The sequence below is a fragment of the Rhinopithecus roxellana genome, chromosome 10 (genome assembly GCF_007565055.1).
Source record: "Rhinopithecus roxellana isolate Shanxi Qingling chromosome 10, ASM756505v1, whole genome shotgun sequence".
Classification (NCBI taxonomy): domain Eukaryota; kingdom Metazoa; phylum Chordata; class Mammalia; order Primates; family Cercopithecidae; genus Rhinopithecus; species Rhinopithecus roxellana.
Genome location: NC_044558.1, coordinates 23697174 through 23724625, shown reverse-complemented (window position 1 = coordinate 23724625; position 27452 = coordinate 23697174). Strand labels below are relative to the sequence as shown.

Below are 27452 nucleotides of genomic sequence, written 5' to 3'. Positions count from 1 at the left end.
GGAAACAAAAAAAAGAAAAAAGAAAAAGACTTTGCAACCACTGAAGCATGCAGAAAAAGAAAAAAATTTTTAAAATAAAATAAAGTGGGTAAGTTGGGAGCTTAGCAATGGACATACAGAATGGAGTAACAGACACAGGAGGCTCCAAAAGGTGGGAGGATGGCACGAGTATGAGGGATGAAATCCTACCTATTGGGTACAATGTTCACTATTCTGGTGATGAGGATGCTACGCAATATACTTCACCACTATGCAATATATCAAAGCAACAAAACTGCACTTGTACTCCTAAATCCATAAAAGTAAAAAATTATCTTGGCTGAGACCTCTTTAAAAAATAATAAAATAAAAAAATAAAAATTTTAAAAGAGAGAGAATAGTAAGAGCAGAGCAAGGACATTTAGTCTATACTTTCAAATGGGCTTGATCATTTGAAACAATAAAGTTGTTCATTGAATCTTCACAAAGTATTATAAAAAAGTTTTTTCATTGGTAGAATTTCCCAACAAGTTAGTATAGATCACATGCTCTTTGATAAAAGCAACAATAAAGTTAATTTTTTTCTCTTTAGTATTTGCTTTAAGAGAAAAATTCTAAATTTCTTCAGAGGAGGGAAAAAAGAGACAGAGGGAGAAATCCTTAAAATTTGTAGGGATTTCCGATGCCAGTAAACCATGAAATATGAGAGTATATTTAGCAATCATGGTGATTTAGCTCATGGTAATTGGCATATGTATAATTATAATTTGCATTCCAGTTATTTAAACTGAGATATTCTTGGTCAGGTTGAACACATTGTGAGTAGAAGATCTCTTTCCCCAGGAAATAGGATGGAGAGAGTCTTTGGAGAATGGCCTCACTGAACTGGTAAGTCAGCTTCCTCCGGATTTTGGTAATTTCCCCACTTCTTCCATAATTTCTCAGCGCCCTGGCCATTTTCTGGTAAGTCATGGTCTTCCTGTTGCCTTTTCTTTTCCCCCAAAGCTCGGCAAGTTTTTCTTTGTTTTTTGATACAAACTGAAAGATGCCTTTGGTTTTATCTACCCACTGAATACAAGATGCCATCTCTGGATTACACAGGGATTCGTGAAGGTATTCAAACAGTCGCAGCTTCTTCCTGCCTAAAATGAAGGGAAACAAGGTCAAACTCCACCGTGGCTGTACACCAAGAACATCCTCAGGAAGGGTTTGTTCAGCAACTACCGAATTAAAAGCTGCATAGAGACTGGTTTTTCTCCTACTCAAACTGCCCTTACGAATGCATAATGGCATCATTTTTTGGGACTCGAAGGTCAAGGATCTATTTGGCCTACTGAAGTTTCAACTGGATCTTTCTTTGTTGGAGAGGTTAAGAATGCTGTCCGGCCGGGCGCGGTGGCTCACGCCTGTAATCCCAGCACTCTGGGAGGCCGAGGAGGGCGGATCCCTTGAGGTCAGGAGTTCACCAGCCCGGCCAATATGGTGAAACCCCGTATCTACTAAAAATACAAAAATTAGCCAGGCGGGGTGGCGCGCGCCTGGGAGGCTGAGGCAGGAGAATCGCTTGAACCCAGGAGAATCACTTGAGAATGAGGTTGCCGTGAGCCACTGTACTCCAGCCTGGGCAACAGACTGAGACTCTGTCTCAAATAACAAAACAAAACAAAACAAAACAAAACAAAACAAAACAAAACTTTCTACAGAACAATATTGAGCAAAATGGCCCACAAAGTTTAGCGGTTTTGAAGAAAAGCCTCAAAAAGCCATTTCCAGAAAGCAAGTCATTTGAAGGGGCTTTATTCAAATAAGTTAAGGGATGTAAATGCACTTTGTAAAATGCAAAATAGAATGCAAATATAAGGTAATATTAAGAAAATTAATACCAAAGACCTAGGTAAGAATGCTAACTCTGGGTCTGCACAATTACTTGAAAAATAAAAAAGAAAAACTCAAATGGCAATGCCAAAAATGTTTTTATATCACTTTATTTATTTAACAATGCAATGGACACTGTGATATTTCTCATTGTTGTGAAATAAAATGGCACCACTAGAAGTTTTGTCTTTTTAGGAACATGGCCATTTATATTTCAAAATAACTAGGCAGGACATTGAGAGAATCTGTGTGGGTTTTGTTCAGTTGATAGGATTTCTTTTGCATAACAGCTCATGAGAAAAGTGACAGCCCATTTTGTGACTTCTGAGTTAGTCTGTAAATACTGTGCTCTGCCAGATCTATCAGTAGCTAAAAATCTGCAGCCAAATTCTGTTTTCCCTTGAGGAGGTATACTAGTGGATTCCCAAACGCTTTAAACAGTCTCTGGGGAATAATACTTTTGCATGATGCATTTATCACTCATCCAAAGACCTCAAACATTTTTACAAAGATTATCTTTTATATTATATTATCTTGAGTTTATGAATTGAGAAATGAAAAAAGGGACTTACCAAAAAACACATCATGAATTAAAGTCACAGCTTAAACAAAACTCTCTGCCTCTCATTCAGTGATCAAGTCAGTCGTAATGGATCATCATCTTTTAAAGTTTTCCATATATTTTTAATGTTTAGATTTTATTTATTTATTTATTTTTGAGACGGAGTCTCGCTCTGTCACCCAGGCTGGAGTGCAGTGGCGCAATCTTAGCTCACTGCAATGTCTGTCTCCCGGGTTCAAGCGATTCTTCTGCCTCTCAGCTCCTGACCTCAAGTGATCTGCCCACTTCGGTCTCCCAAAGTGCTGAGATTACAGGCATGAGCTACCATGCCCGGCCTATAATTTTTTTTTAAAGTGAATCAGGTAGCCTCCTTGAACCAGAAGCGGTTCAGAAAGACTCCCTCAGCTATATATTTTATCTATTTATTTATTTATTTTTATTTTAATTAATTAATTAATTTTTTTTTTTTTTAGTTCAAGTCTCACTCTGTCACTCAGGCTGTAGCGCAGTGACTTGATCTTGGCTCACTGCAACCTCAACCTCCTGGACTCAAGTGATCCTCTCACCTCAGCTTCCCCAGTAGCTGGGATTACAGGCACCCACCACCATGCCCGGCTAAATTTTTTGTATTTTTTGTAGAGACAGAGTTTCGCCACGTTGGCCAGGCTGATCTCGAACTCCTGACCTCAAGAGATCCGTCTACCTTGGCCTCCCAAAGTGCTGGGATTACAGGCGTGAGCCTCCGTGCCCAGAATTTACTTAAGATATATTATTTACAGGAAAAAATGCAAGAATATAATCTCCTTTGTAATTTCAAAGGATATGCATATACTTGTACATGTGAAAAATAAAAAAAAAAAAGCTTTTCTAAAAATATGTAAAATACACTGGAACTTTTACTTTCACTTTGTACTTTAGTTTGAGTCTTTTACCATGAGTATTATAATACTTTTATTTTTAAAAATAAAAAGAGCTAGATTCTGTCTCAAAAAAATTAAAAAATAAATAAATGAATAAATAAAAATAAAAATAAATAAATAAAATGTATTGGTTCAGGGGGCTGCCTGAATCACATTTAAAAAAAATTATTTGGCCAGGCATGGTGGCTCATGCCTATACTCCCAGCACTTTGGAAGGCTGGATCACCTGAGGCCAGAGGTTCGAGACCAGCCTGGCCAACATGGCAAAACTCCGTCTCTACTAAAAATGCAAAAAATGGGCCGGGCATGGTGGTGGGTGCCTGTAATCCCAGCTACTCGGGAGGCTGAGGCAGGAGAACTGCTTGAGCCAGGGAGGCAGAAGCTACAGTGAACTGAGATCATGTCGCTGTACTCCAGCCTGGGCAACAAGAAGAAAAAAAAAAAAAAAAAGGATGATAGTGGAGCTGAAAAATTCCTATCACCTAGTATCTACTATGTATACATTTTATCATTATTTTGGATTGTACTCCTTCTACTTAATTTTCTTTTAAAGTTAACTGTAAAACAATCAATAAATAATAAAATTAAAATTAAAAAATAAAAAGTTAACTGTGAAACAGCCTCAGGCACATGCTTCAGCAGGTATTCCACAAGGCACTGTTATCACAGGAGATGACAGCTCCATGTGTTATTGTCCCTGAAGACGTTCCAGTGGAACAAGATGTGGAGGTGGAAGACAGTGACAGTGACAATCCTGACACTGTTACGCCTAGGCTAATGTGTGTGTTTGTGTCTCCATTTTTAACAAAATAAGTTCAAAAAGTGAAAAATAAATAAAAATTAAAAAGTTTAAAAATAGGAGGCTGGGTGTGGTGGCTCACACCTGTAATCCTAGCATTTCAGATGGCTTGAATCCAGGAGTTTCAGACCCAGCCTGGACAACAGAATGAGACTCTGTCTCAAAAAAAAACATATGACGTCTCACCCAAGATGAATGGCTTGGACTGGTTCAAGAAGTCAGAGTTAAATTACTCTCAATTGTGATAAGAGAATATTTTGCATATACAATTCCAAACTCAGTTATAAATTCCCTTTAAAGTGGCTATGAGGAAGATCTGGTTCTTTTACCTATATAATGAATGATGGATCAACGTACCTTTTCCCCCCTTTTGCTGGAGAACATTGGGTTGTACCAGCTGGTTTTCAGTTATGTTCTGCAGAGATTGATGAATATTTCCTTCAAAATAGAAGTCCGCAGCATTGTTCTATATAAATAATGTAGCACGATGTTAAGTGAGACTTTCCCTGTGGCCCGCTATTATAGGCTGAAGTCAAAAGCTAGGGGAAAAAGAGGCTAAGCCTCTCCCAGGTTGTTAAAGGAATTACCCCCAACTGCAGCCAGATAGCTCCCAGGGCAGCACTAGCATCAAACCCACATAAGGAGAGGACCAGGGGACAGAGGGTAATCTTTGGCTTTGTGAGTCGTGTCATGTCCTACCCTCCCTACAAGAAAGAAGGGATTGCTTAAAGCCCGTGGTACCAGCAGAAAGGGAAGATGGGCTTCCATTCCTGTGCTGGATGCCCATGTAGGCAAGGCGAGATAAGAAAGATGTCAGTAGGCAGCTAGGAAGATAAAATAAATTAAGTAATGAAAACAATAAAAATTTTATAAGACAAGAAAGGACCAAGCACGGTGACTCAGGCCTGTAATCTCAACAATTTGGGAAGCCAAGGCAGGAGAATCACTTGAGCCCAGGAGTTCAAGACCAGCCTGGGCAACTCAGAGAGGCCCCACCTCTACAAAAATTGTTAAAATTAGGCCAGGTGCAGTGGTTCATGCCTGTAATCCTAGCACTTTGGGAGGCTGAGGCGGGTGGATCACCTGAAGTCAAGAGTTCAAGACCAGCCTGGCCAACATGGGGAAACCCCGTCTCTAATAAAAGTACAAAAAAAAAAAAAAATGGCTGGGTGCTCAGTGGCTCACTCTTGTAATCCCAACACTTTGGGAGGCCGAGGTGTGTGGATCGCCTGAGGTCAGGAGTTTGAGACCAGCCTGGGCAACATGCTGAAACCCTGTCTCTACTAAAAATACAAAAATTAGCTGAGCATGGTGGCAGGCACCTATAATCCCAGCTAGCTACTAGGGAGGCTGAGGCAGGAGAATCTCTTGAACCTGGGAGGCGGAGGTTGCAGTGAGCCAAGATCAAACCATTGCACTCCAGCCTGGGTGACAACAGTGAAACTCTGTCTCAAAAAAAAAATAATGATAATAATAATTAGCCGTGGCTGGTGGTGTGCACCTGTAATCCCACCTACTTGGGAGGCTGAGGCAGGAGAATCGCTTGAACCAGGAGGCAGAGGTTGCAGTGAGCCAAGATGGTGCCATTGCCCTACAGCCCGGGCAACAGAGCAAAAAATTTAAATATAAAAACTACCCAGGCGTGGTGGCACATGCCTATAGTCCCAGCTACTTAGGAAGCTGAGGCAGGAGGATCTCTTGACCCCAGGAGTTTGAGGCTTCGGGTGAGTTACAATGGTACCACTGCACTCCAACCTAAATGAGAGAACAATACCCTGTCGGAAAAGAAGGAAGGAAGGAAGGAAGGAAGGAAGGAAGGAAGGAAGGAAGGAAGGAAGGAAGAAAGAAAGAAAGAAAGAGAAAGAAGGGAGGGAGGGAGGAAGGAAGGAACAAGGAAGGAAGGAAGGAACAAGGAAGGAAGGAAGGAAGGAAGGAAGGAAGGAAGGGAGAGAGAAAGAAAGATGATAGGCAAGGGAAGGCAGAATAAAGAAAGGGGACAGGAAGAAGCAGCCCAAGCTCCTACCATTTACATATGGCAAGAATATGTGGGTTTCCAAGGGTTAAACACCGGGAAGGGGCTGGGTTGAGCTGTCTTTCCACACCCCAGTCAAGAAGACTGACCAGCAGGCAAGGAGTCCCCAGGGATAAGAGGCTGTGAGGTGCATGCTAGAAAATGGGAGTTGAAGTAGAAAGAAGTAGGGCTGCCAGATTTAGTAAATAAAAATATTGGGCATCTTTCATTTTACCCAGCAATCCTAAGTGGGGGTGGAAGAGGTTAAGCTGGAACCAAAGCACTCTCTCATTAAAATTTTTATTTAAATTTTTTTTCTTTTTGAGACAGGGTCTTCCTCTGTTGCTCAGGCTGGTCTCAAACTCTTGGGCTCAAGTGATCCTTCCTCCTCAGCCTCCCAAAGCTTTGGGATTACAGGCTTGAGCTACTGCACCCAGCCCGAAGCACTCTCTTAAAATAAAATGTCTTGTGAAGAGGCCCCAAGGGAACAATTTATAGAAACAGAAAAAGGACATTTGACATGGCATGATTGAAGGTAGTGACAGAAGAAAAATAAAAACCAATTGACATTTATACCTTATCCCATGAAGACTGCTTGATAAAATGGATGTGTGAAGAAAACGAAAAGAATACATGAATGTGGAGATAGCAGGATGTTTCCCTTTGCGGGTGCTGCTATTAATAAAATATAAATGAATTGGTCCAATACATGCAGATAACACTAAGTTTGAGAAGGAAAACAGAGCAGGCTAATACAAGACTATAGGTAAAGCCAGTGCAGGGGCAGTTTGGACCTTTGCCCTGTGGCTTTTAGGGGAAACGTTTTTGCAATTTCCCAGATGGACTAAGGAGAAGCAATTGATGTGAACATCCTGAAAACACCTCCTTTTTACAGAAGTCATTCAAACCAGTCTGAGGCTAAACAGAGCAATGATGAAGGGTCACTTCCTTCCTAACAGCATATGATCATCCATGTTGACTGTCAAGTTCAGACTACAGCTGACCGTCCTTAAAAAGCATTTTCAGGCAGAGCACAGTGGCTCACGCCTGTAATCCTAGCACTTTGGGAGGCTAAGGTGGGTGGATCACCGGAAGTCAAGAGTTTGAAGCCATCCTGACCAATATGTGGAAATCCTGTCTCCACTAAAAATACAGAAGTTAACTGGGCGTTGTGGTGCATGCCTGTAACCCCAACTACTTGGGAGGCTGAGGTAGGAGAATCGCTTGAACCCAGGAGTCGGAGGTTGCAGTGAGCTGAAAATGAGCCACTGAACCCCAGCCTGGGTGACAGAGCCAGACTCCATCTCAAAAAAAAAAAAAAAAAAAAAAAAAAAAGAAAGAAAGAAAGAAGAAACCATTTTCATAGTCTTGCTGTCTTTAAGCTGGGTTTCAGACAGTGTATGTGAAATGGAAGCCTGGCAAGAATAGGATATTCGACTGTTACTAATGGATGGTCTGATACTTACAATTACGGTTCTCCAATTATAGACAGGCTCCTCTGTAGGCAACACTCCATAGCAGCTGGAATTTCCTTTGACATGAGGACGATGGTTGATTAAAGCCAGGTAATTTTTGTAATCTAATTTTAAATCAGAGAAAGAAACTAAAAAAGTCAAAGTTTGTATTTGTGCATATATATGTGTGTGTGTGTGTTTACATATATGCACTTGCATATATGCACTATGTGTGTGTGTGTTTACATATATGCACTTGCATATATGAGATGCAATTGCTCTCATCTGTTTTCTTGCCACTTTGCACTTCTCCTGTGGTGTTTATCTCATTATGCTGCTATTATGGGTACTGTTACACATATCCCATTTGGAGAACATGCTCCTTGCCGGCTGAGACCTCATGATTTCTTTTCTTTCTTTCTTTCTTTTTTTTTTTTTTTTGTTTTTAAGACAGGGTCTCTCTCTGTTACCCAGGCTGCAGTGCAGCCGTGTTATCTTGGTTCACTGCAGCCTGTGCCTCCCAGCCTCAAGTGATCCTCCCACCTCAGCCTCCCAAGTAGCTGAGACTCCAGGCACACACCACCACACTTCGCTAATTTTTGTATTTTTTGTAGAGACAGGGTTTTGCCATGTTGCCCAGGCTGGTCTTGAACTCCTGGGCTCGAGTGACCCACCCAGCTCGGCCTCCCAAAGTGCTGGAATTACATGTGTGAGCCACCGTGCCCAGCCCACATGATTTCTCTTATCTTGGAACACTCTGTAATACCCTATGTAAACTTAATACACAACATATTTGCATTCTATTTAGACTACATAGTCCATAGGATAATGGGTGAGGAAGTTTAAAAATACTTATTCTTCTGGGTAGAATATATCTTGCTGGGTGGGTGGAAGGTCTATAAGATTTATTAGAACAATTTAAAAGTCTTTCATGAATAGTTAAAATGAACTGTCTATTAGATAAATAAATGTCAACCAGATATTTCTAATAGCAGATAATTATATATCTTTGTATTCCTGTGTGGAATGTCATCCTCTATTTTCTCTGCATTTTTATATGTGAGACTTTAGTTTTATTTAGGCTAGATACTCCTGGACATATTTTGCCTTTGCTAGAATTAATCCTGGATGCTTCAGGTATAAATGAAAATGATCTTCTCGTTTTTGAGTCCAGAAGTTCCAGACCAGCCTGGGCAACATAGTAAGACTCTCTCTCTACAAAAAAAAATAAATTAATTAAAGAAAAAAAGGTCGCCGGGCGCGGCGGTTCACGCCTGTAATCCCAGCACTTTGGGAGGCCGAGATGGACGGATCACGAGGTCAGGAGATCGAGACCATCCTGGCTAACACGGTGAAACCCCGTCTCTACCAAAAACAGAAAAAATTAGCCGGGCGCCTGTAGTCCCAGCTACTTGGGAGGCTGAGGCAGGAGAATGGCCTGAACCCAGGAGGTGGAGCTTGCAGTGGGCCGAGATCATGCCACTGCACTCCTGCCTGGGTGACAGAGCAAGACTCCGTCTCAAAAAAAAAAAAAAAAAAAAAAGAAAAAAACGAAAAAAAAAAGGTCTTCTCTGTTCTGATCATTATTCTGGAATACAGTGGCGCCATCTCTGCTTACTGAAGCTTCTGCCTCTCGGGTTCAGCAATTCTCCTGCCTCAGCCTCCAGAGTAGCTGGGATTACAGGCGCCCGCCACCGCGCCTGGCTAATTTTTGTATTTTTAGTAAAGACAGGGTTTCGCCATGTTGGCCAGGCAGGTCTTGAACTCCTGGTCTTAAGCGATCTGCCCACCTTGGCCTCCCAAAGTGCTGGGATTACAGACGTGAGCCACCACACCTGGTCAGCTGATTATTATTCTTATATGTGTATGTGACCAACAAGCCATTGGATGTACTAGCAGAAGAGGGTAAATGACTTATCTTTACCTGGCGAGTACTGAAGATCTCCAGCTGAATGTTGCCTCAGAACCTCAAAAGCATCCTCAAATGCTTGACCCAGCTTGTCTTGTTCAACACACGTCTATTGGAACAATGATAGAATTCTGGAGTTTTAGAATTACCAATTAAACTTAATCTCCCTGATTTAAAATAGTATTTAGTCTAAAGGAGAGTTTCTCAATCTTGACACTATGGACATTTGGTGCTGGCCGTCTCTGTTGTCAGGGGGCTGCCTATGCATTGTATGATGTTCAGCAGCTTCCCTGGCCTCTACTCACTGGTTGCCAGTAGCACCTTCACAGTTGTGACCATCAAAAATGTTTCTGACATCACCAAATGAACCCTGAGGCACAAAATCAATCACAGTTGAAACCCACTCCATGATAGTATAGTATTTAGAGAATGGTATTCATTTTGTAGTATAGTATTTAAGATTGTTGCAAAATTTTAGCAAGGAGTTGTAGAGCAGAGGAGAGTGATTTAGAAAAAAAAGGGTCAAGGAAATATCTTCAATGGAACAGAATCTGTGAATTGTTCTTTAAAAGTGAAATGCTCTTATTTTCCAAAGTATGTCTCCAAGACCTAAAATTGAATTGCTTTGCAAACTATTTCATATCCTTATTAATATGATTGATATATTTTACTTTTAAAATGAAGGGAGAGTAAAGAAAAAAATTTAATTATTATGCTGTAGACATCCTCTGTGGACAGAGTAAAGAAATTTTTAAAATGTCAGCTTACCATATTTCATTAATAAATTGACAATTCTGTTCCTTAGCGGTTGTTGCTTGAAGAAAATAAAACAAAATAAAGTAAGTTGACAATCCTGAAAAAATTTAATATTTAAAAAGCAAAATTAAATGCAGTCTCTAATTTTATTCTGAATAGGATCTTGCTCAAAGATATTTTCTGAAAATATCCTACATAAACCAAGAGTACCTCCTGAATTCTCTTTGATGAGTACAAAGTTTTTTCTACAAAATTTTCTACAGACACTTCTTTTTGCTTTTCCATGATTACAAAATGTTTTAAATATTAAAATAGCTTTATAGTTAATTATCTAAGCTGTTTGATTGATAAAAGAAAGTGGAAATAACTCAAAAGTATATGTAAGTATTTCAAAATTACTTTAAATATTCTAAAATTCTGAAAATCAAAATCCTTTTTACCTTAGCATAGCCTTATAAAAGTAGGACTTTTTTTAAACCTTTCTTTGCTGTTATATTGCCTTCTGAGAATCTGGCAAAAGCCATCCTTTTCCTCCCATGAAAATTGGGCTTAAATTGCAAACAAAATTTAGTCTATGAAGACTATCTTGAACTTGTTTGAATCCTAGGTTAAGAAAACTGGTCTAGAATTTTGTTATTTACTTTCTTATCACTAAGTAATTCTGATTTTACTTTAGATAAACAATTATCACACAGACCCACAATCAAATGCTTTTAACTATACATTCTATAGACCAACACAAGGAACAAACAAAAACCAACCCACATAATAAAAAGAACTGTGGTGGGTTCAAAATTGTTTATCATTCCATTAAGTAAACCCAGCGATGCTTTTTATATAAGTGTTTATCTTCTTAGTATTTTTCCTGCAAACACAATGTGTTTACTCTTTAGTGTTTAATGCTGAATAATAAAATGAGATGATGTAATCTAATGCCAATATTATACATATCCATCATATATCAACATAACATGTTAAACATCAAAATTCTATTTGGCTCTTTGAAATCACTACATCATGTCAGTTAAAAGAAAATAGAAGAAAATCCAGAAATCACTCTTTGGCTCATGGTCTTTAGTGAATATTATCCGTAGTACATATTTTTTAAAAGTCATGTCAATGATTTTCAACTACTTGCTTTGACTCAAAAGTGCAGAAGCACTGAATGTTGTATTTTGAATTAAATGCTTAAAAATGAACATGTTCTCTTTGACTAAAATGCTTCACAAGACTATCACAACTATTAAAAGTAGCAAATCTAAAGGGATGAAAAAGCTCGAAAACATTATTGATTACTACGATTGCTTAATATTTCTTGCATCTGAACACGCAGACAATGAGAAACACTCATTAGGCCAAAGGAAAAAATGAACAGTGATTAGAAGATATTTAGAAAAACATAAGCTGAGAACTTACCGGGAAGACACTTCAACCCTTTATAGAGATGTTTCATTAATATCAGAATGGTAAATTCAACAGTAGGCTATCGTGAAAATAAAAAATTATTTTCCAGTGTGATGGCTCTGACGAAAAAAATAGTAATAATTTTTTAAAATTAGAATTGTTAAGACACAACCATCAAGAACACACTGGCAGAGTTGCATTAAATAGCTGTTTTTAAGGAAGTTCTTCAAAAGGGGATTTTTTTTAAAAGATACAGTGCCTTCACAATTTCTATTTCATGATACCACCAGTAGACACCAGGGGCTATTATTTTGAAGAGGCACATAGTAGTTTGCACCCCATCAGCCAAAAAGCAAAAAAGCATTAGAACAAACCCCATGAAACCCCGCCCAACTTAGGGTGCAGCTCTTCAGATTGCATAGCCCCACTGGAAACTTCTAACCCATGCAACTCAGGCCCACCCTTCTTTTTTTTTTTTAATGCATATTACTTCTCTCCCAATTCTGGATTCTATACTCTCTTTCTTGCCTGAACTGTCAACAGCCTTCACTCTGGACTCTCCAAATCATCTTTCCTCCTAAACCCCTTTACTTACACTGCCATTCACTGATCGCCTGACTTAGGGAGCTTAAAGGCTTAGGGCCCTTGCCCTGACTATTCAAGGCTCTTGAACCTTAGCCTTATATCTTGCCACTCACTTGAGTGGGGATAATGGAATCCATGCTCTTGCTTTCCTCCACATCTAAATTCAGTAGGGGCTCCAAAATGGTTAGGAGAAGCTTATGGGTGGCCATGTGGTTGGACATACCTGAGGCTGCTGCATTCCTAACGCAGGTCCCATTCTCTTACTTGGCTTGAAGGTTTATTTGGGGTGGCTCTGATGGAAATTATGAGAACGCTCCCTCCACCTGTAATACTTTCTTCCCAGTTCATCCCCCTGCAGATTCACCCATTTTGTGTTACCTGTCCATCAGTGTCCAAAGCAGCATCCACTTGTACACGGTGGAAATAACCTTCCTGTGCCCTGAAACACATGTCTGCCTCTCACTTGGCTAACCTGAAACCTGCCATTTTAATAGCTGTCACCTTTTGGCCAGGGGGAAAACCGCCTAAGAATTTTTTGTAAACCTTGTGGGTGGGGAGAATGAAGAGGGTCTGCGATCAAAGCTGCCAGTAACTTCAATTTTGCATTGTGGAGCCTGACCTCACCTTTGATATGGGACTATTGTTTTGCACCAATTACTTCTTTGAGCCAATTTGTTATGCAAATGTAAACACACAGCCCTTCTTCTGATATGTAGATCTTATAATAACAAGTATAAAACGGTAATCACTAATGTTGATTTGTTTTTAATCTACACCAGTCTACACCCTTTTCAAGCCACCTTATTTGGTTCATTCGTTTAACATTTTACTGAGCTCTTCACTCTTCTGGGTACTGCCCCATGTCCAGGAGCTACAGCCCTGAACAAATCCTTATGAGAAAAAATGATTTTAAAAAAATATACACATTGGAAAAGTGTTACATAAGAAGTGTCAAAAATGACAATACAAAAGAGAAAGATGATGAAGACAGTGTGCGAATAGCCAAGAAAAATCTCTGAGGAGGAAACTGGTGTGAGCTGAAACCCAAGAAGACTTAAGAGTGAGCAGGCGGGCAGGGTGTCTGGTGCCTATATCCCCACTAAGCAGCTACGCAGGAGGATGGCTTGAGGCCAGGAGTTCGAGACCAGCCTGGACAGCACAGTGAAACCCCCCAAGCCCTGCCTCCCCACCTTGTCTCAAAAAAATGAAGGAGTAACCAAAACAAAAAGCAGAGATGCAAATATTTGGAGGAGCACCTCCTGGCAGAGGAAACAGCAGGTGCGAAGAGCCTGGGATGGAAATGAGTTTGGCATTCAAGACACAGGAAAAAAGCGGGAGGAGGAGAGGAGGCTGCAGGAAAATGCTCCTGGGGGCTAGGAGACAAAGTTGGAGAAGAGGCAGGATCCAGATCAACATACACATCAAGTCCTAAAATAATCAAAAGTCATGTATGGCAGTGGTTACCTGTGCACCCCCATGTCACAGATGAGGAATCTAAACTGAAGTTCAAAGATGTTTTGTGATTTTCCCTAAGTTTCAACTGCTAGTGAGGTGGGCTGGGCCAGATTCAAATTTAGGTTAATTCCACTTCATGTGCATGCTCTCAGCCCTGGAGCCCTGTGTATGCAGTTGAGGCTGCCTTCAACCAGGTGCTCAGTCCCAACGGCAAACTCCGCAGCACCCGGCCCATACTTGTCACATATTAATACTATAGGTGTGGTGAGTATATGAAATTAATGTAAACACAGTGAACTGTTTTTTTTGTTTGTTTTCTTTTTTGAGACAGTCTCCCTCAGTCCCCTAGGCTGGAGTGCAATTGCACGATCTTGGCTCACTGCAACTTCCACCTTCTAGGTTCAAGAGATTCTCCTGCCTCAGTCTGCCGAGTAGCTGGGATTACAGAATGCCACCACATCCAGCTAATTTGTGTATTTTTAGTAGAGATGGGGTTTCACTATGTTGGCCAGGCTGGTCTTGAACTCCCGACCTCAGGTAATCCGCCCGCCTCAACCTCCCAAAGTGCTGGGATTACTCAACCTCCCAAAGTTCAGGCGTGAGCCACTACACCCAGCCTGAACTTTCTTTCTTTTTTTTTTTAATTTTTAATTTTTATTTTTATTTCCGAGATGGAGTCTTTGTCTGTCACCCAGGCTGGTGTGCAGTGATGTGGTCTCAGCTCACTGCAACCTCTGCCTGTCAGGTTCAAATGATTCTCCTGCCTCAGCCTCCTGAGTAGCTGGGATTACAGGCCTACACCATCACACCAGGTTAATTTTTGCATTTTTAGTAGAGATGGGGTTTCACCATGTTGGCCAGGCTGGGCTCAAACTCCTGACCTCAGGTGATATGCCTGCCTCGACCTCCTAAATTGCTGGGATTACAGGCGTGAGCCACCATGCCTGGCCGATTTTTGTTTTGTTTTGTTTTAATGTAAATAAATTAAAATTCTGATATTTCTAGGCGGGTTCTCATCCAAGTACTAAACTGGCCCTACACTCCTTGGTGTCTGAAATCAGAAGAGGCCAGGCCTGTTCAAGGTGTTATGGCCATGAACTTTTTTTTTTTTTTTTTTTTTTTTTTTGAGAGTGAGCCTTGCTCTATCGCCCAGGCTGGAGTGCAGTGACATCATATCAGCTCACTGCAACCTCCACCTCCCAGGCTTAAGTGATTCTCATGCCTCAGCTTCCCAAGTAGCTGTGATTACAGGCGCCTGCCACCACGCCTGGCTAATTTTTCTATTTTCAGCAGAGATGGGGTTTCACCATGTTGGCCAGGCTGGTCTCGAACTCCTGACCTCAAGTGATCTGCCCGCCTCGGCCTCCCAAAGTGCTGGGATTACAGGCATGAGCCACTGCGCCCGGCCAACAAGTGAACTGTCTAAGCTAGCATTTCCCCAACTATTGTCTCTAGAGTTTGATTATACAGGATATTAATAAACAAACCTTGCAAAAGTGTTGAGTGGAAGCTAGGATTGCTGCCTAGAACTTCCTCAGTGAAGTCAATGAGTGTGTTGATTTTTTTTTTTTTTTTTTTTTTTTTGAGGTAGGCTCTCACTCTGTCACCCAGGCTAGAGTGCAGTGGTGAAATCATAGCTTCCTAAAGCCTCAACCTCTTAGGCTTAGGCTCAAGTGATCCTCCTGCCTCAACCTCCCAAGTAGCTGGGACTGCAGGCAGGTGCCACCATGCTGAGCTAATTTTTAAATTTTTTGTAGAGATGAGGTCTCACCGTGTTGCCCAGGCTGGTCTCGAACTCCTGGGCTCAAGCCATCCTCCTGCCTCGGCCTCCCAGAGTACTGGGAATACAGGTGTGAGACACTGCATACGGCCTATTGGATACAACCCTACATTACAGATGAGAAAACAGAAATGCAGCTTTAGAGTTCTCTGTAGAGTTAAGATGTGAAGTTGTTTTGGCAACTGGAAAAGATAATGCAATAGATTTTTAGCATTTGAGAAGTCAAAACTCCTATTTCTTGAGAGTCTGATGAAAGCTGGCAGTTATTTTCCCAGGAAAATGCCATCAGCACACATTTTCAGGCAAACCCTCCCAGTAGGGCCAGTGAACTCCAATTTGGGAGCCCCTGCAGTATATTTATTTAATATATGGACACCAGTGTTTCCCTCAACTCCAGAAATGAGCTGAGTAATAAGCTAAGGGCTCTGAAGAGAGGATCCCTGATTGACAGATTCACTTTTGCAGAAGTTCATTGTCCTCAGTGGCAATGGAGATTATTTTAGAAAATCTTAAGCAACACATGTGCTGGCATACAAATCATATGGGGACACGCTTCAGGTGGAAGACTGTGTTTTCTGAGAATAGAGAACTGCAGAACCCAAAAAGGGAGATCAAGTTCAAGCTCTTATCATTCTTCACAATTTCTTCTTAAATAATTTAATTGTTGAGTGACTAAAGAATCGTGTCTTAATCTTGGTAAGATCTTTGGAAACTCCAATAAGCAAATAATAAAGATTGTTAGCAGACTGGGGAGAAGGTGCTAGAAAACTCCTCATGTTTGGCTGGGTGCGGTAGCTCACGCCTATAATCTCATTACTTTGGGTGGCTAAAGTGAGAGGATCACTTGAGGCCATGAGTTCAAGACCAGCCTGGTCAACATAGTGAGACCCCCCCCTCATCTCAATTATTTTTTTAAAAAAAGAAAGGAAGCCTGGGCACGCTGGCTCATGCCTGTAATCCCAGCACTTTGGGAGGCCAAGGTGGGAGTTCGAGACCAGTCTGACCAACAAGGAGAAACTCCATCTCTACTAAAAATACAAAATTAGCGGGGTGTGGTGGCACATGCCTGTAATCCCAGCTACTCGGGAGGCTGAGGCAGGAGAATTGCTTGAACCCAGGAAGCGGAGGTTGCGATGAGCTGAGATCATGCCATTGCACTCCAGCCTGGGCAACAAGAGCAAGACTCTGTTTCAAAAAAAAACAAAAAGCAAAACAAAAAGCGAAACTCCATCTCAAAAAAAAAAAGGAAAAAGAAAAAAAAAATCCTCACATTTGAGTAGGAGGAATCATAGAACCAGAGATTATGAGACAAATAGTTAACCTCACTCTCATTTTAATAATAATTACTTGCAATAGATACTCTTTGAAATTTACTGAGACTTGTTTTGTGGCCCAACATGGAGTCCATCTTGACTGAATTTGCACTTGGAAGAATGTATACTTTGCAGCTATAAAATGCAGTGGCTGACAAATATCAGTTATATCTAGTTGGCTGATAATATTGTTTAAATATTTTATATTTTGAGGGACTTCTTTTGTCTTCGTGGTCTATATATTAGTGTAAGGGAAATCTCCAATTATAATTGTGAGTGTGTCTATTTATATTTTCACTTATATGTGTCATTTGTATTTTCACTTGCAACCGGTCCCACTTGTCTGTGTGTCTCTATTTAAAGTATGTTGCTTTAAGCAGCATATAGCTGGGGATGGCTTATTAATCTAGTTTGACAATCTCTGCCTTTTTAGTGTTTAGTCCAATTTAGTAACTCCTGATATAGCTAGGTTTAAGTCTGCCATTTTGCTATTTGTTTTCTATTGATCCCATTTATTTTCTGTTCCTTTGTTCTTGCTTGCTTACTTTCTTTTGTATTGAATACTTTTATTATTTAACTTTATTTCGTCTATCATCTCTTTATAATGTGATTATATATTTTTTTTTCGTTGTGTGTGGGGGGGGTTTAATTTTTTTTAATTTTAATTTTAATTTTTGTAGAGACAGGAGTCTTGCTATGTTGGCAAGGCTGGTCTCAAACTCCTGGGCTGAACCTCCTGAGTCAGCCTCCCAAAGTGTTGGAATTACAGGTATGAGCCACTGCGGCTGGCCTGATTATATGATATACTTTTGTAGATTTTTTTTTTAGTGGTTGCTGTGGGGATTACAATATAAATTTTTAATTTATCACAGTCTACTTTGGGTTAATATTATACCACTTTATGTATGCTGGAAGAAGGATAATTCCCTTTACGTCACCTCCCATTCTTTGTGCCACTGTTGTCATCTATTCACTTCCACATGTTATCACAGTTGATTATTTAAACCTCACATAATGATGTGAGGTGGTATTATTGCCCCTGAGTTCTATCTGTGACCCTATATCTCCTAGCTCTGTAAACCTGAACAAATAACTTAATCTCTCAGTTTCTTCTTCTGTAAATTGTGGATAATAATTTTACTTACAAGTAAGGTTACTGTGAAATTTATCCCAGGGAATCTATGTAATGTGCTTGGGACAGTCCTGGTTTTAATACATGCTCAGCCTGGCATGGTGGCTCATGCCTGTAATCCCAGCACTTTGGGAGGCCAAGGTGGGCGGATCACCTGAGGTCAGGAGTTTGAGACCAGCCTAGCCAACATGGTGAAACCCCATCGCTACTAAAAATACTAAAATTAGCCTGACGTGGTTTCACATGCCTGTAATCCCAGCTACTAGGGAGGCTGAGGAAGGAGAATCGCTTGAATCTGGGAGGCAGAGGTTGCAGTAAGCCAAGATTGCGCCATTGCACTATAGCCTGGGTGACAAGAGCGAGACTCCGTATCAAAACAAAAAGCCTAGGTCTTGCTTTCTTAACTACCCTCGTCTTACAGATGAAGAAACAGAGACTCAGAGAGGCTAAGTAGCATATTTAAGGTCATACAGCTAGGAAAAGATAGAGGTGGAGGTTTTCAAACCGGTTCTACCTGACTCTAACCAAAGGTTTTTAACCATTCTGTCTGACTTTGTTTCCTTATACGGAGTGAGGATGAGAAGAAGAATGTGATAACAATGGCCTTATGTCCTATGGCTCTTGAGAGCTTTTTTTTTTTTTTTTTTTTTGAGACAAGAGTCTTACTTTGTCGCCCAGGTTGGAGTGCAGTGGCGCAATCTTGGCTCACTGCAACCTCTGCCTCCCAGGTTCAAGCAATTCTCCTGCCTCAGCCTCCCGAGTAGCTGGAACTACAGGCGTGTACAACCACGCCTGGCTAATTTTTGTATTTTTAGTAGAGACAGGGTTTCACCATGTTGGCCAGGCTCATCTTTAACATCTGACCTCATTTGATCCGGCCGCCACGGCATCCCAAAGTGCTAGGATTACAGGCGTGAGCCACCGCACCTGACCTCGAGAGCTTTTATGGTGCTTGAGAACAGGAGTAAACACACACCATGATAGCTGTTATATCACCAAAAGTGCTCCGCTTTTACCATGTCTGGGACCTGCAGCCTCGCTGGTAAGTGACAGAACCAGGGCTCAAACCCAGTTCTTCCCTTGCCATGTCTGGTACCTCTTCTGATTATCAGGTTGCACAGCTGTGCCCCATACACTCTGTGTATTGACCATAATTACTTTAATGGCTCCTACCAGTGTTTACACCAACAGAGGAAACTTCTCTGACACAGGACTAGTAGGGAACAGTGCAGCTGCACAGAGAAAGATGAGACTACAGACCCATTCTCATGGTCCCCAACGGGGTGCCAGCGAGGTAGTGATTTTTTTAGTGTTGTGTTGTGAACCATGACTGATGGTGAAAGGGCACTTTCTAGTCTTTCTGAAGCAGCTAAACTCGGTGAGGATCTTCTGGTGTATATTACTGCATTCTAATTCTAGGCACAGAGAGGTGGGCTAAATCTCAGCTAAATTCTTTTTCTTTTTAAATTAGCCCTGAATCGCAGTGGCTCATGCCTGTAATCATAGAACTTTGGGAGGCCGAGGTGGGCAAATCACCTGAGGTCAGGATTTCGAGAACAGCCTGGCCAACATGGTGAAATCCCATCTCTACTAAAAATACAAAAATTAGCTGGGTGTGGTGGTGCATGACTGTAACCCAGCTACTTGGGAGGCTGAGGCAGAAGAATTGCTTGGACCCAGGCAGTGGCGGTTGCAGTGAGCCGAGATTGCGCCACTGCACTCCAGTCTGGGCCACAAAGGGAGACTCCGTCTCAAAAAATAATAATAAAATAAAACCGCCTTGAAGATTCAAGGCCTCAAAAAATTGGGTTAAGACTCAGAATTGTTCCTCTCCACATAAATCTTTAGGAAAAGGTGAAAATTTGATATAATCTGATGAGAAACCAGAGTATACTAGACTTTTTTTGTGGGGGAGTCGAGGGACAGAGTCTCGCTCTGTCGCCAGACTGGAGTGCAGTGGCGCAATCTCGGCTCACTGCAAGCTCCGCCTCCCAGGTTCAAGCAATTCTCCTGCCTCAGCCTCCCGAGTAGCTGAGACTATAGGCGCCCTCCACCACGCCCAGCTAATTTTAGTATTCAATAGGGACGGGGTTTCATCATACTGGCCAGGATGGTCTGGATCTCTTGAACTCGTGATCCACCCGCCTCAGCCTCCCAAAGTGCTGGGATTACAGGCATGAGCCACTGCGCCCGGGCTCTTTTTTTTTTTTTTTTTCTTGAGACAGGGTCTCACTGTGTCAGGCTAGAGTGCAGTGGTGCAATCGCGGCTCGCTGCAGCCTCGACCTCCCTGGCTCAAGTGATTCTCCCGTCTCAGCCCCACTAGTACCTGGGACTACGGGTGCGCACCACCACGCCCGGCTAATTTGTGTATTTTTTGTAGAGACGGGGTTTCGCCACGTTGCCTAGGCTGGTCTACTAAATTCTTTATACATCTTTATCTTAAGCCTGAAGAACACATATCCCTCTGCTTCTTCCCTTTTGGCCTCAGAAGTTTCTAAACCTAAGCCATTTACCAGCCTGGGAAAGGGAAGAGGAAAACGACTCCTCCCTTCATCTCTTTGTGGGTTTGTAATGCCTATTTTCACTTTCTAGTTTACTAAGAAGACAGACTTGCAATTGATTCTGCTTTAAATTTATGTCCTTTTGGTTAAGAATTTTTTTTTCTAGTAGTTTTTGAGTGGCAACTCTCCCTGTTTTAACAAAATTAATTAGCAGGGCAATAATGTCCTTTTTACAGAGAAGAAGCATCCTGTTATTATAGAAGTCAGCTGGTTAACTGGGAGTAGAGAAGAAGGGTGGGGAGTCCTCTAAACTCAAAGAAGTTTAGGAAACTGGCACATTAATGGGATCCCAAGTTTTAGCTAGGTGCTTATAACTGGCTATCCGTTTCTAGTTCCAGTTGTCATCAGTGAGAATTCATTGCTGGTAGGAGTCTAAATTGGGACAATCATTTAAGAAAATAGTCTTTAGCAAAGCTTAGCTCACAAATCCTTTTCAGGCATATATATAAGAGAAACTCTTGTATACAAGCATCAGGACATATGTGGAAAGAAGATGGTTTTAGCAGCCCTGTTTATAGGGGAAAAGAACTACAAACTATATATCTGTATCTGTCTATAGATATATAAGTATAGACAGATAAACACAAACATATGTAGGTCTGATAGATATATACTCACATACATGGTGACAAGAGAATGAGTGAATTGTGGTATGTTCACATAATAAAATGTAGAAATGTGAAAATGAATAAACTATAGCCAAGTGCAATTACATGGAAGAATCTTGAACACATAATATTCAGGGAAAAAAGGAAAACTTAGAAAACCACTTAAAATATGATAAGATTTCTATAGAGTTCAAAAATAAACAAAACTACACAATATATTATCTGTCTCTATCTATCTATCACCAATTGCGTGTGTGTATATGTGTGAGTGTGTGTGTGTGTGTGAGTAAAGCAAGGGAATAATAAGCACAACATTTAGGGCAATGGATACTTTTAGGAATGGGAAGGCAAGGAAATAAATGGTCTAGGTGTGGCACATAATTTATCAAAAGAATTTTTTTTAAGCTAGGCATGGTGGCTCACGCATGTAATCCCAGCAGTTTGGAGATTAAGGTGGGTAGATCACCGAACATCAGGAGTTCGAGACCAGCCTGGCCAACATGGCGAAGGCTGTCTCCACTAAAAATACAAAAATTAGCCAAGCATGGTGATGCATGCCTGTAGTCCCAGCTACTTGGGAGGCTGAGGCAGGAGAATCGCTTGAACTGGGAGGTGGAGGTTGCAGTGAGGCAAAATTATGCCACCTCACTCTAGCATCAGCGGCAAAGCAAGACTCTTGTCTCAAAAAAAAAAAAAAGAATGTTTTTGGGCCAGGAGATGGGCTCATGGGTGTTTATTTCACTGAAGTATTACATATATGGTTTGTGTTTCAAAAAACATAACTAATCATAAACATAACTAAAATAATAATGACAGACAAAAAATAATAACTAAAATAATAATAAACAATGACAGACAAAAGGAACAAGGGATAAGAGAAGGTCAACTAACAAAGCAAGTGAAGTTTCAAAAAAAATTCTAAGGAAACAATTTTCCTTCTTCTTATTCTTTTTTTTCTTTTTGTTTTCCTAAGACAAGGTCTTGCTCTGTCACCCAGCCTGGAGTGCAGTGACACAATTTTACTTTTAACAGTGAAAACATTCATCATTCAGTATTGTAAAATTAGTTTTCATTATGTGAAAACTCTTGCCTGATTTAAGTATAATAGTTTAAATTTGTGACAGAAATAAATTATGAAAGTTTAGAAAACAGGCTGGGCATGGTGGCTCAAGCCTCTAATCCCAGCACTTTGGGAGGCCAAAGCAGGAGAATAGCTTGAACCCAGTAGTTTGAGACCAGCCTGGGCAACACAGCCTGGGTGACAGAGCGAGACTCTGTCTCAAAAAAAAAACAAAATAAAATAAAATAGAAAAAAAAAATTCCTATACTCAAATGGGAATAATTTTGCCATCAGATAACACTGTACTTAACATATGGACTGTCTCAATTCATGTTTCTTGGTGTGCCAGTGTGGGTAAATATGAAAGAAGAAACACTTAATTGAGATAGGGTCTCACTATGTTGCCAAGGCTGATCTCGAACTCCTGGGCTTAAGTGATCTTCCCACCTCAGCCTCCCAAGTGAGGAGGAGGAAGCAATCCATTTCTGAACAAAGTCATCACTATTGTGAAGATGGATGCAGGGTGTGATAGGCCGTGAATTTTAGAATATTTCAGAAATGTTCAAGGAGACCAGCCCCCTTGTGAGATGCAGAGACAGATTAAAAGTGGGCCAGACAGACAAGATCCAGAACAACACTTTACCATGAGCTCTAAAATATTACCATAAATGTAAGGATATTGGTGAAATCTATTTAGCAGAACTCTTTCAGAGGACTGGATTATATGGGTTGGAAAACAATATTTGATAAACCATGGAGGAGTTGAGCGATCTGCTCTTGTCTCCATGATAGTCCCTGGGACGTCTTCCTTTATTCATCTCATGCACACGAGCACCAATAGCTGCTGCTCTAGATGCTGGGATACGTCAATGAACAAAGCAGACAGAGATTCCTGTCTTTGTATTATTTCTGCAATAAGCATGGGTCTGATGCATGAATTAGAATCCATAGTAGAAGATGAATAGTTTGTGAAAGAATAAAATGTCAAGCAGGGTAAGGAGAATCTAGAATGGGAGAGGGTCCCCTTTTACACAGAGTGATCAAGCCATGCCATATTAAGACGGTAGCATTTGAGCCAAGACTTGAAGGAGGTGAGGAAGTTAAGCATGTGAACATCTGTGGGAAGATGACTCAGGCAAGAGAGCAGCAAGTGAAATAGCAGCTCCTCACGCCTTTAATCCCAGCACTTTGGGAGGCCAACACCGGAGGATCACATGAGCTCAGGAGTTCAAAACTAGCCTGGGCAACATGGCAAAACTCCATCTCTACAACAAATACAAAAATTAGCTGGGCATGGTGTCACATACCTGTGGTCCCAGCTACCTGGGAGGCTGAGGTGGGAGGATTGCTTGAGCCCAAGAGGTCGAGGCTGCAGTGACAGAGCCTAGGTGACAGAGCAAGAGTCTGTCTCAAAAAAAAAAAAAAAAAGAGAGAGAGAGAGGGCCAGGCTCCGTGGCTCATGCCTGTAATCCCAGCACTTTGGGAGGCTGAGATGGGCAGATCACTTGAGGTCAGGAGGCTGAGGCAGGAGAAGCGCTTGAACCGGGGAGGTGAAGTTTGCATTGGGCCGAGATCATGTTGCTGCACTCCAGCCTGGGTGATGGAATGAGACTCTGTCTCAAAAAAAAAAAAAAAAAAAAAAAGACAGAGAGAGAGCTAGCAGCTCATGTGTTCTGAGAACATGAGAGCTGAGGGTTTGAGTGCCTTTCTGGAGGGAGGGTCCCAGTTCATTGGAGGACTATATTGGTTGCTTGGGGGCACTGATGAAAGTGATCTTTTGGCCAGGTGCAGTGGCTCACGCCTGTAATCCCAGCACTCTGGGAGGCCAAGATGGGCAGATCACCTGAGGTCAGGAGTTTGAGACCAGCCTGGCCAACATGGTGAAACCCTGTCTCCACAAAAAATACAAAAATTAGCTGGGCGTGGTGGTGTATGCCTGTAACCCCAGCTACTTGAGAGGCTGAGGCAGGAGAATCACTTGAACCAGAGAGGCAGAGATTGCAGTGAGCCAAGATCGCACCATTGTACTCCAGCCTGGGCAAAAAGAGCGAAACTCTGTTTCAAGAAAAAAAAAAAAGAAAAAAGAAAGAAAGAGGCTGGGCGCAGTGCCTCACGCCTGTAATCCCAGCACTTTGGGAGGCCGAGGCAGGCAGATCACGAGGTCAAGAGATCAAGACCATTCTGGCCGACATGGTAAAACCCCATCTCTACTAAAAATACAAAAAAATTAACTGGGTGTGGTGGCGTGTGCCTGTAGTCCCAGCTACTCGGGAGGCTGAGGTAGGATAATTGCTTGAACCTGTGATTCAAGTGATTTTGATAAATTGGGGTTTTGCCATTTTGTCCAAGCTAGTTTTGAACTCCTGAGCTCATGTGATCCTCCGGTGTTGGCCTCCCAAAGTGCCAGAGGTTGCAGTGAGCCAAGATCATGCCACTGCACTCCAGCCTGGTGACAGAGTGAGACTCCTTTCAAAAAAAAAAGGAAAGAAAGGATCTTTTTTTCACCCTTCTTGTAGTTGGATGCACTGCTAAATGCTTTAAACATCAAGTTGATATTTAAGGAACGTGGGTTTGAGAGTTCACCAAATTAGCCGCTAGATGCCTATTTGTCTCCATCTCTTCTAATGCATTAAATAGGGTGTGGAGAAAAGGGACCACTGTACACTATTGGTGGGAATGTAAATTGGTGCAGACACTATGGAAAACGGTACAGAGGTTCCTCAAAAAATTAAAAACAGAATTACCACATGATCCAGCAATTCCACGTCGGGGTACATACTCAAAGGAAAGAAAACCAGGATGTTGCAGAGGTATCTGCACTCCCATTTTCATTGCAGCATTATTCACAATAACCAAAATATGGAAACAAATAAAGTGTTTTTTATGGATGAATGGATTAATAAATTATCGTGTGTATCAGCTGGGCTGTGGTGGCTCACTCCAGTAATCCCAACACTTTGGGAGGCTGAGGTGGGAGGATCACCTGAGGCCAGGAGTTCAAGATCAGCCTGACCAATATGGAGAAACCCCGTCTCTACTAAAAATACAAAAATTAGCCGGGTATGGTGGCCGACGCCTGTAGTCCCAGCTACACAGGAGGCTGAGGCAGGAAAATCACTTGAACCCGGGAGGTGGAGCTTGCAGTGGGCCGAGATCATGCCACTGCACTCCAGTCTGGGCAACAAAGTGAGACTCCATCTCGAAAAAGAAAAAGAAAAAAAAAGTAAAAACTGTTTTTACCATTTTGTCTGTTCTTTTTTCTTTATTTTTTTTGGTTCACCCATCTGTACACTAAGCCATTTTGTCCCTAATTGCTATAACTCCAGCAACTTTCTTTGACTAATACTGACTGATATTTTGAAATATGGAGGAAATGGCAAAGTCAGTCACTTAGGAAAAAAAAAATAATATCCAAAAACTGGAACCAAAGAAACATGGTTATCGACATGGAAAAAAAACAAATTACTTTCTTGCCTCACACTAACTATAAGAATCAAATTTTAATGGTTAAGAACATAAATGCAAAAGCAAAACTTTTAAACTTTTAAAAGAAAATATGGTAAATATCCTTATCATTTCAAAGTAGAAAACCACTTTTTGTTTTTTTTTTTTTTTTTTGGAGACAAAGTCGCCCAGGCTGGAGTGCAGTGGTGCAATCTCGGCTCACTGCAACCTCCGCCTCTCAGGTTCAAGTGATTCTCCTGCCTCAGCCTCCCAAGTAGTTGGGATTACAGGCGCACACCATCATGCCTGCCTAATTAATTAATTAATTAATTAATTTTGAGACAGAGTCTCTCTCTGTCGCCCAGGCTGGAGTGCCATGGTGCAGTCTCAGCTCACTGCAACCTCTGCCTCCCAGGTTCAAGCAATTCTTCTGCCACAGCCTCCTGAGTAACTGGGATTACAGGCCGCTGTGCCCGGCTGAAAAGAACTTCTTTAGAGAAGACAATACAAAACAAATACTAATCAAATGAAAATTCAAACATTTCACCTTAATCTTAATGTGAAGAACTTCTGTATCAGGCAGTTTCTTCTTCTTCTTCTTTTTTTTTTTTTTTGAGAACAGACTCTCGCTCTGTTGCCCAGGCTGGAGTGCAATGGCATAGTCTCGGCTCACTGCTACCTCTGCCTCACCAGTTAAAGCAATTTTCCTGCCTCAGCCTCCCAAGTAGCTGGGATTACAGGCACCCACCACCACATCCAGCTAATTTTTTTATTTTTAGTAAAGACAGGATTTTGCCAATTTGGCCAGGCTGGTCTCGAACTTCTGACCTCAGGTGATCCACCCACCTCGGCCTCCTAAAGTGCTGGGATTACAGTCCTGAGCCACCGTGCCTGGCCCAGGCCAAGTTTCAATTGGAAACAGATGACAAACTCAGGTGGAGATGATTCAACTAGAGTTTATTTACAAAGGGATTAATTATAACAGGAAGAACAGAGTGTTGGAGAACTATCAAGAAAACAATGCAAGAAGCCAGGGTTAGCAGTAAAGGAGCTCCCACCACCAACAGGAGGGATGGAGAGGTAAACAGAACTTGGAAGAGAAGGAGAATCCTCTAAGACAGGGATCCTTTGGCCAGGAAATGCAGCACCTCACGCAACCTCGCAGGGAAAGGGCTAGGAAGGGAAAAACCCTGACCTCATTCTGTTCCCTCCAACTTCCTTCTGGGGTTCCTCTTTTTGGCCAAACTCAAGTAGAAAGTAGGAAATTTAAAGCCCACTGATGAGCTTCATATAGGTAGGCCTTCTGGGACAGAGGGGAGGTGGAAATCAATCTAGGGGGCAAACATGATTCATAATAATTAAAAAGCATCTTAAATACAATGAAAAGAGCCACCACTTATTCTATTTTATGGAATGAAGTCGTGTCAATTTAAATTTTAAAAACAATTTTTAAAAAAAATTTAAAGAAAATGAGGCTGGGCAAGATGGCTCATGCCTATAATCCCAGCACTTTGGGAAGCCGAGGAGGGTGGATCACCTGAGGTCAGGAGTTCAAGACCACCCTAGCCAACATGGTGAAACCCCGTCTCTACTAAAAATACAAAAAATTAGCTGGGCGTGGTGGCAGGCACCTGTAATCTCAGCTATTCAAGAGGCTGAGGCAGAAGAATCACTTGAACCCAGGAGGCGGAGGTTGCAGTGAGCTGAGATCAAGCCATTGCACTTCAGCCTGGGAAACAAGAGTAAAACTACGTTTCAAAAAAAAAAAAAAAATTAAAGAAAATGAAAAGACAAGCAACTAGGAGAAGACAACCAACTGAAACTCAGACATCGGTGGCAGAAGT

At 41.5% G+C, this 27452-nt stretch overlaps 1 protein-coding gene and 1 non-coding gene across 2 annotated transcripts; both read right to left on the bottom strand.

Annotated features, from left to right (window-relative positions):
• Window positions 1–468: 468 nt before the first annotated feature.
• SPIC (Spi-C transcription factor) lies at window positions 469–11845 on the bottom strand. The gene is made up of 6 exons (XM_010357203.2): window positions 11682–11845; window positions 10278–10362; window positions 9525–9618; window positions 7613–7725; window positions 4493–4601; window positions 469–1121 (listed from the first exon to the last, which is right to left on the bottom strand). Exons 2-6 carry the CDS (start codon window positions 10278–10280, stop codon window positions 694–696), a joined length of 747 nt encoding a protein of 248 aa, XP_010355505.2. The 5' UTR covers window positions 10281–10362; window positions 11682–11845; the 3' UTR covers window positions 469–693.
• A 7865-nt stretch (window positions 11846–19710) lies between these two features.
• Window positions 19711–19826, bottom strand: LOC115900252. Its single transcript, XR_004059907.1, has one exon. It is a non-coding gene; the product is annotated as a U5 spliceosomal RNA (small nuclear RNA).
• Between the last annotated feature and the right edge of the window lie 7626 nt (window positions 19827–27452).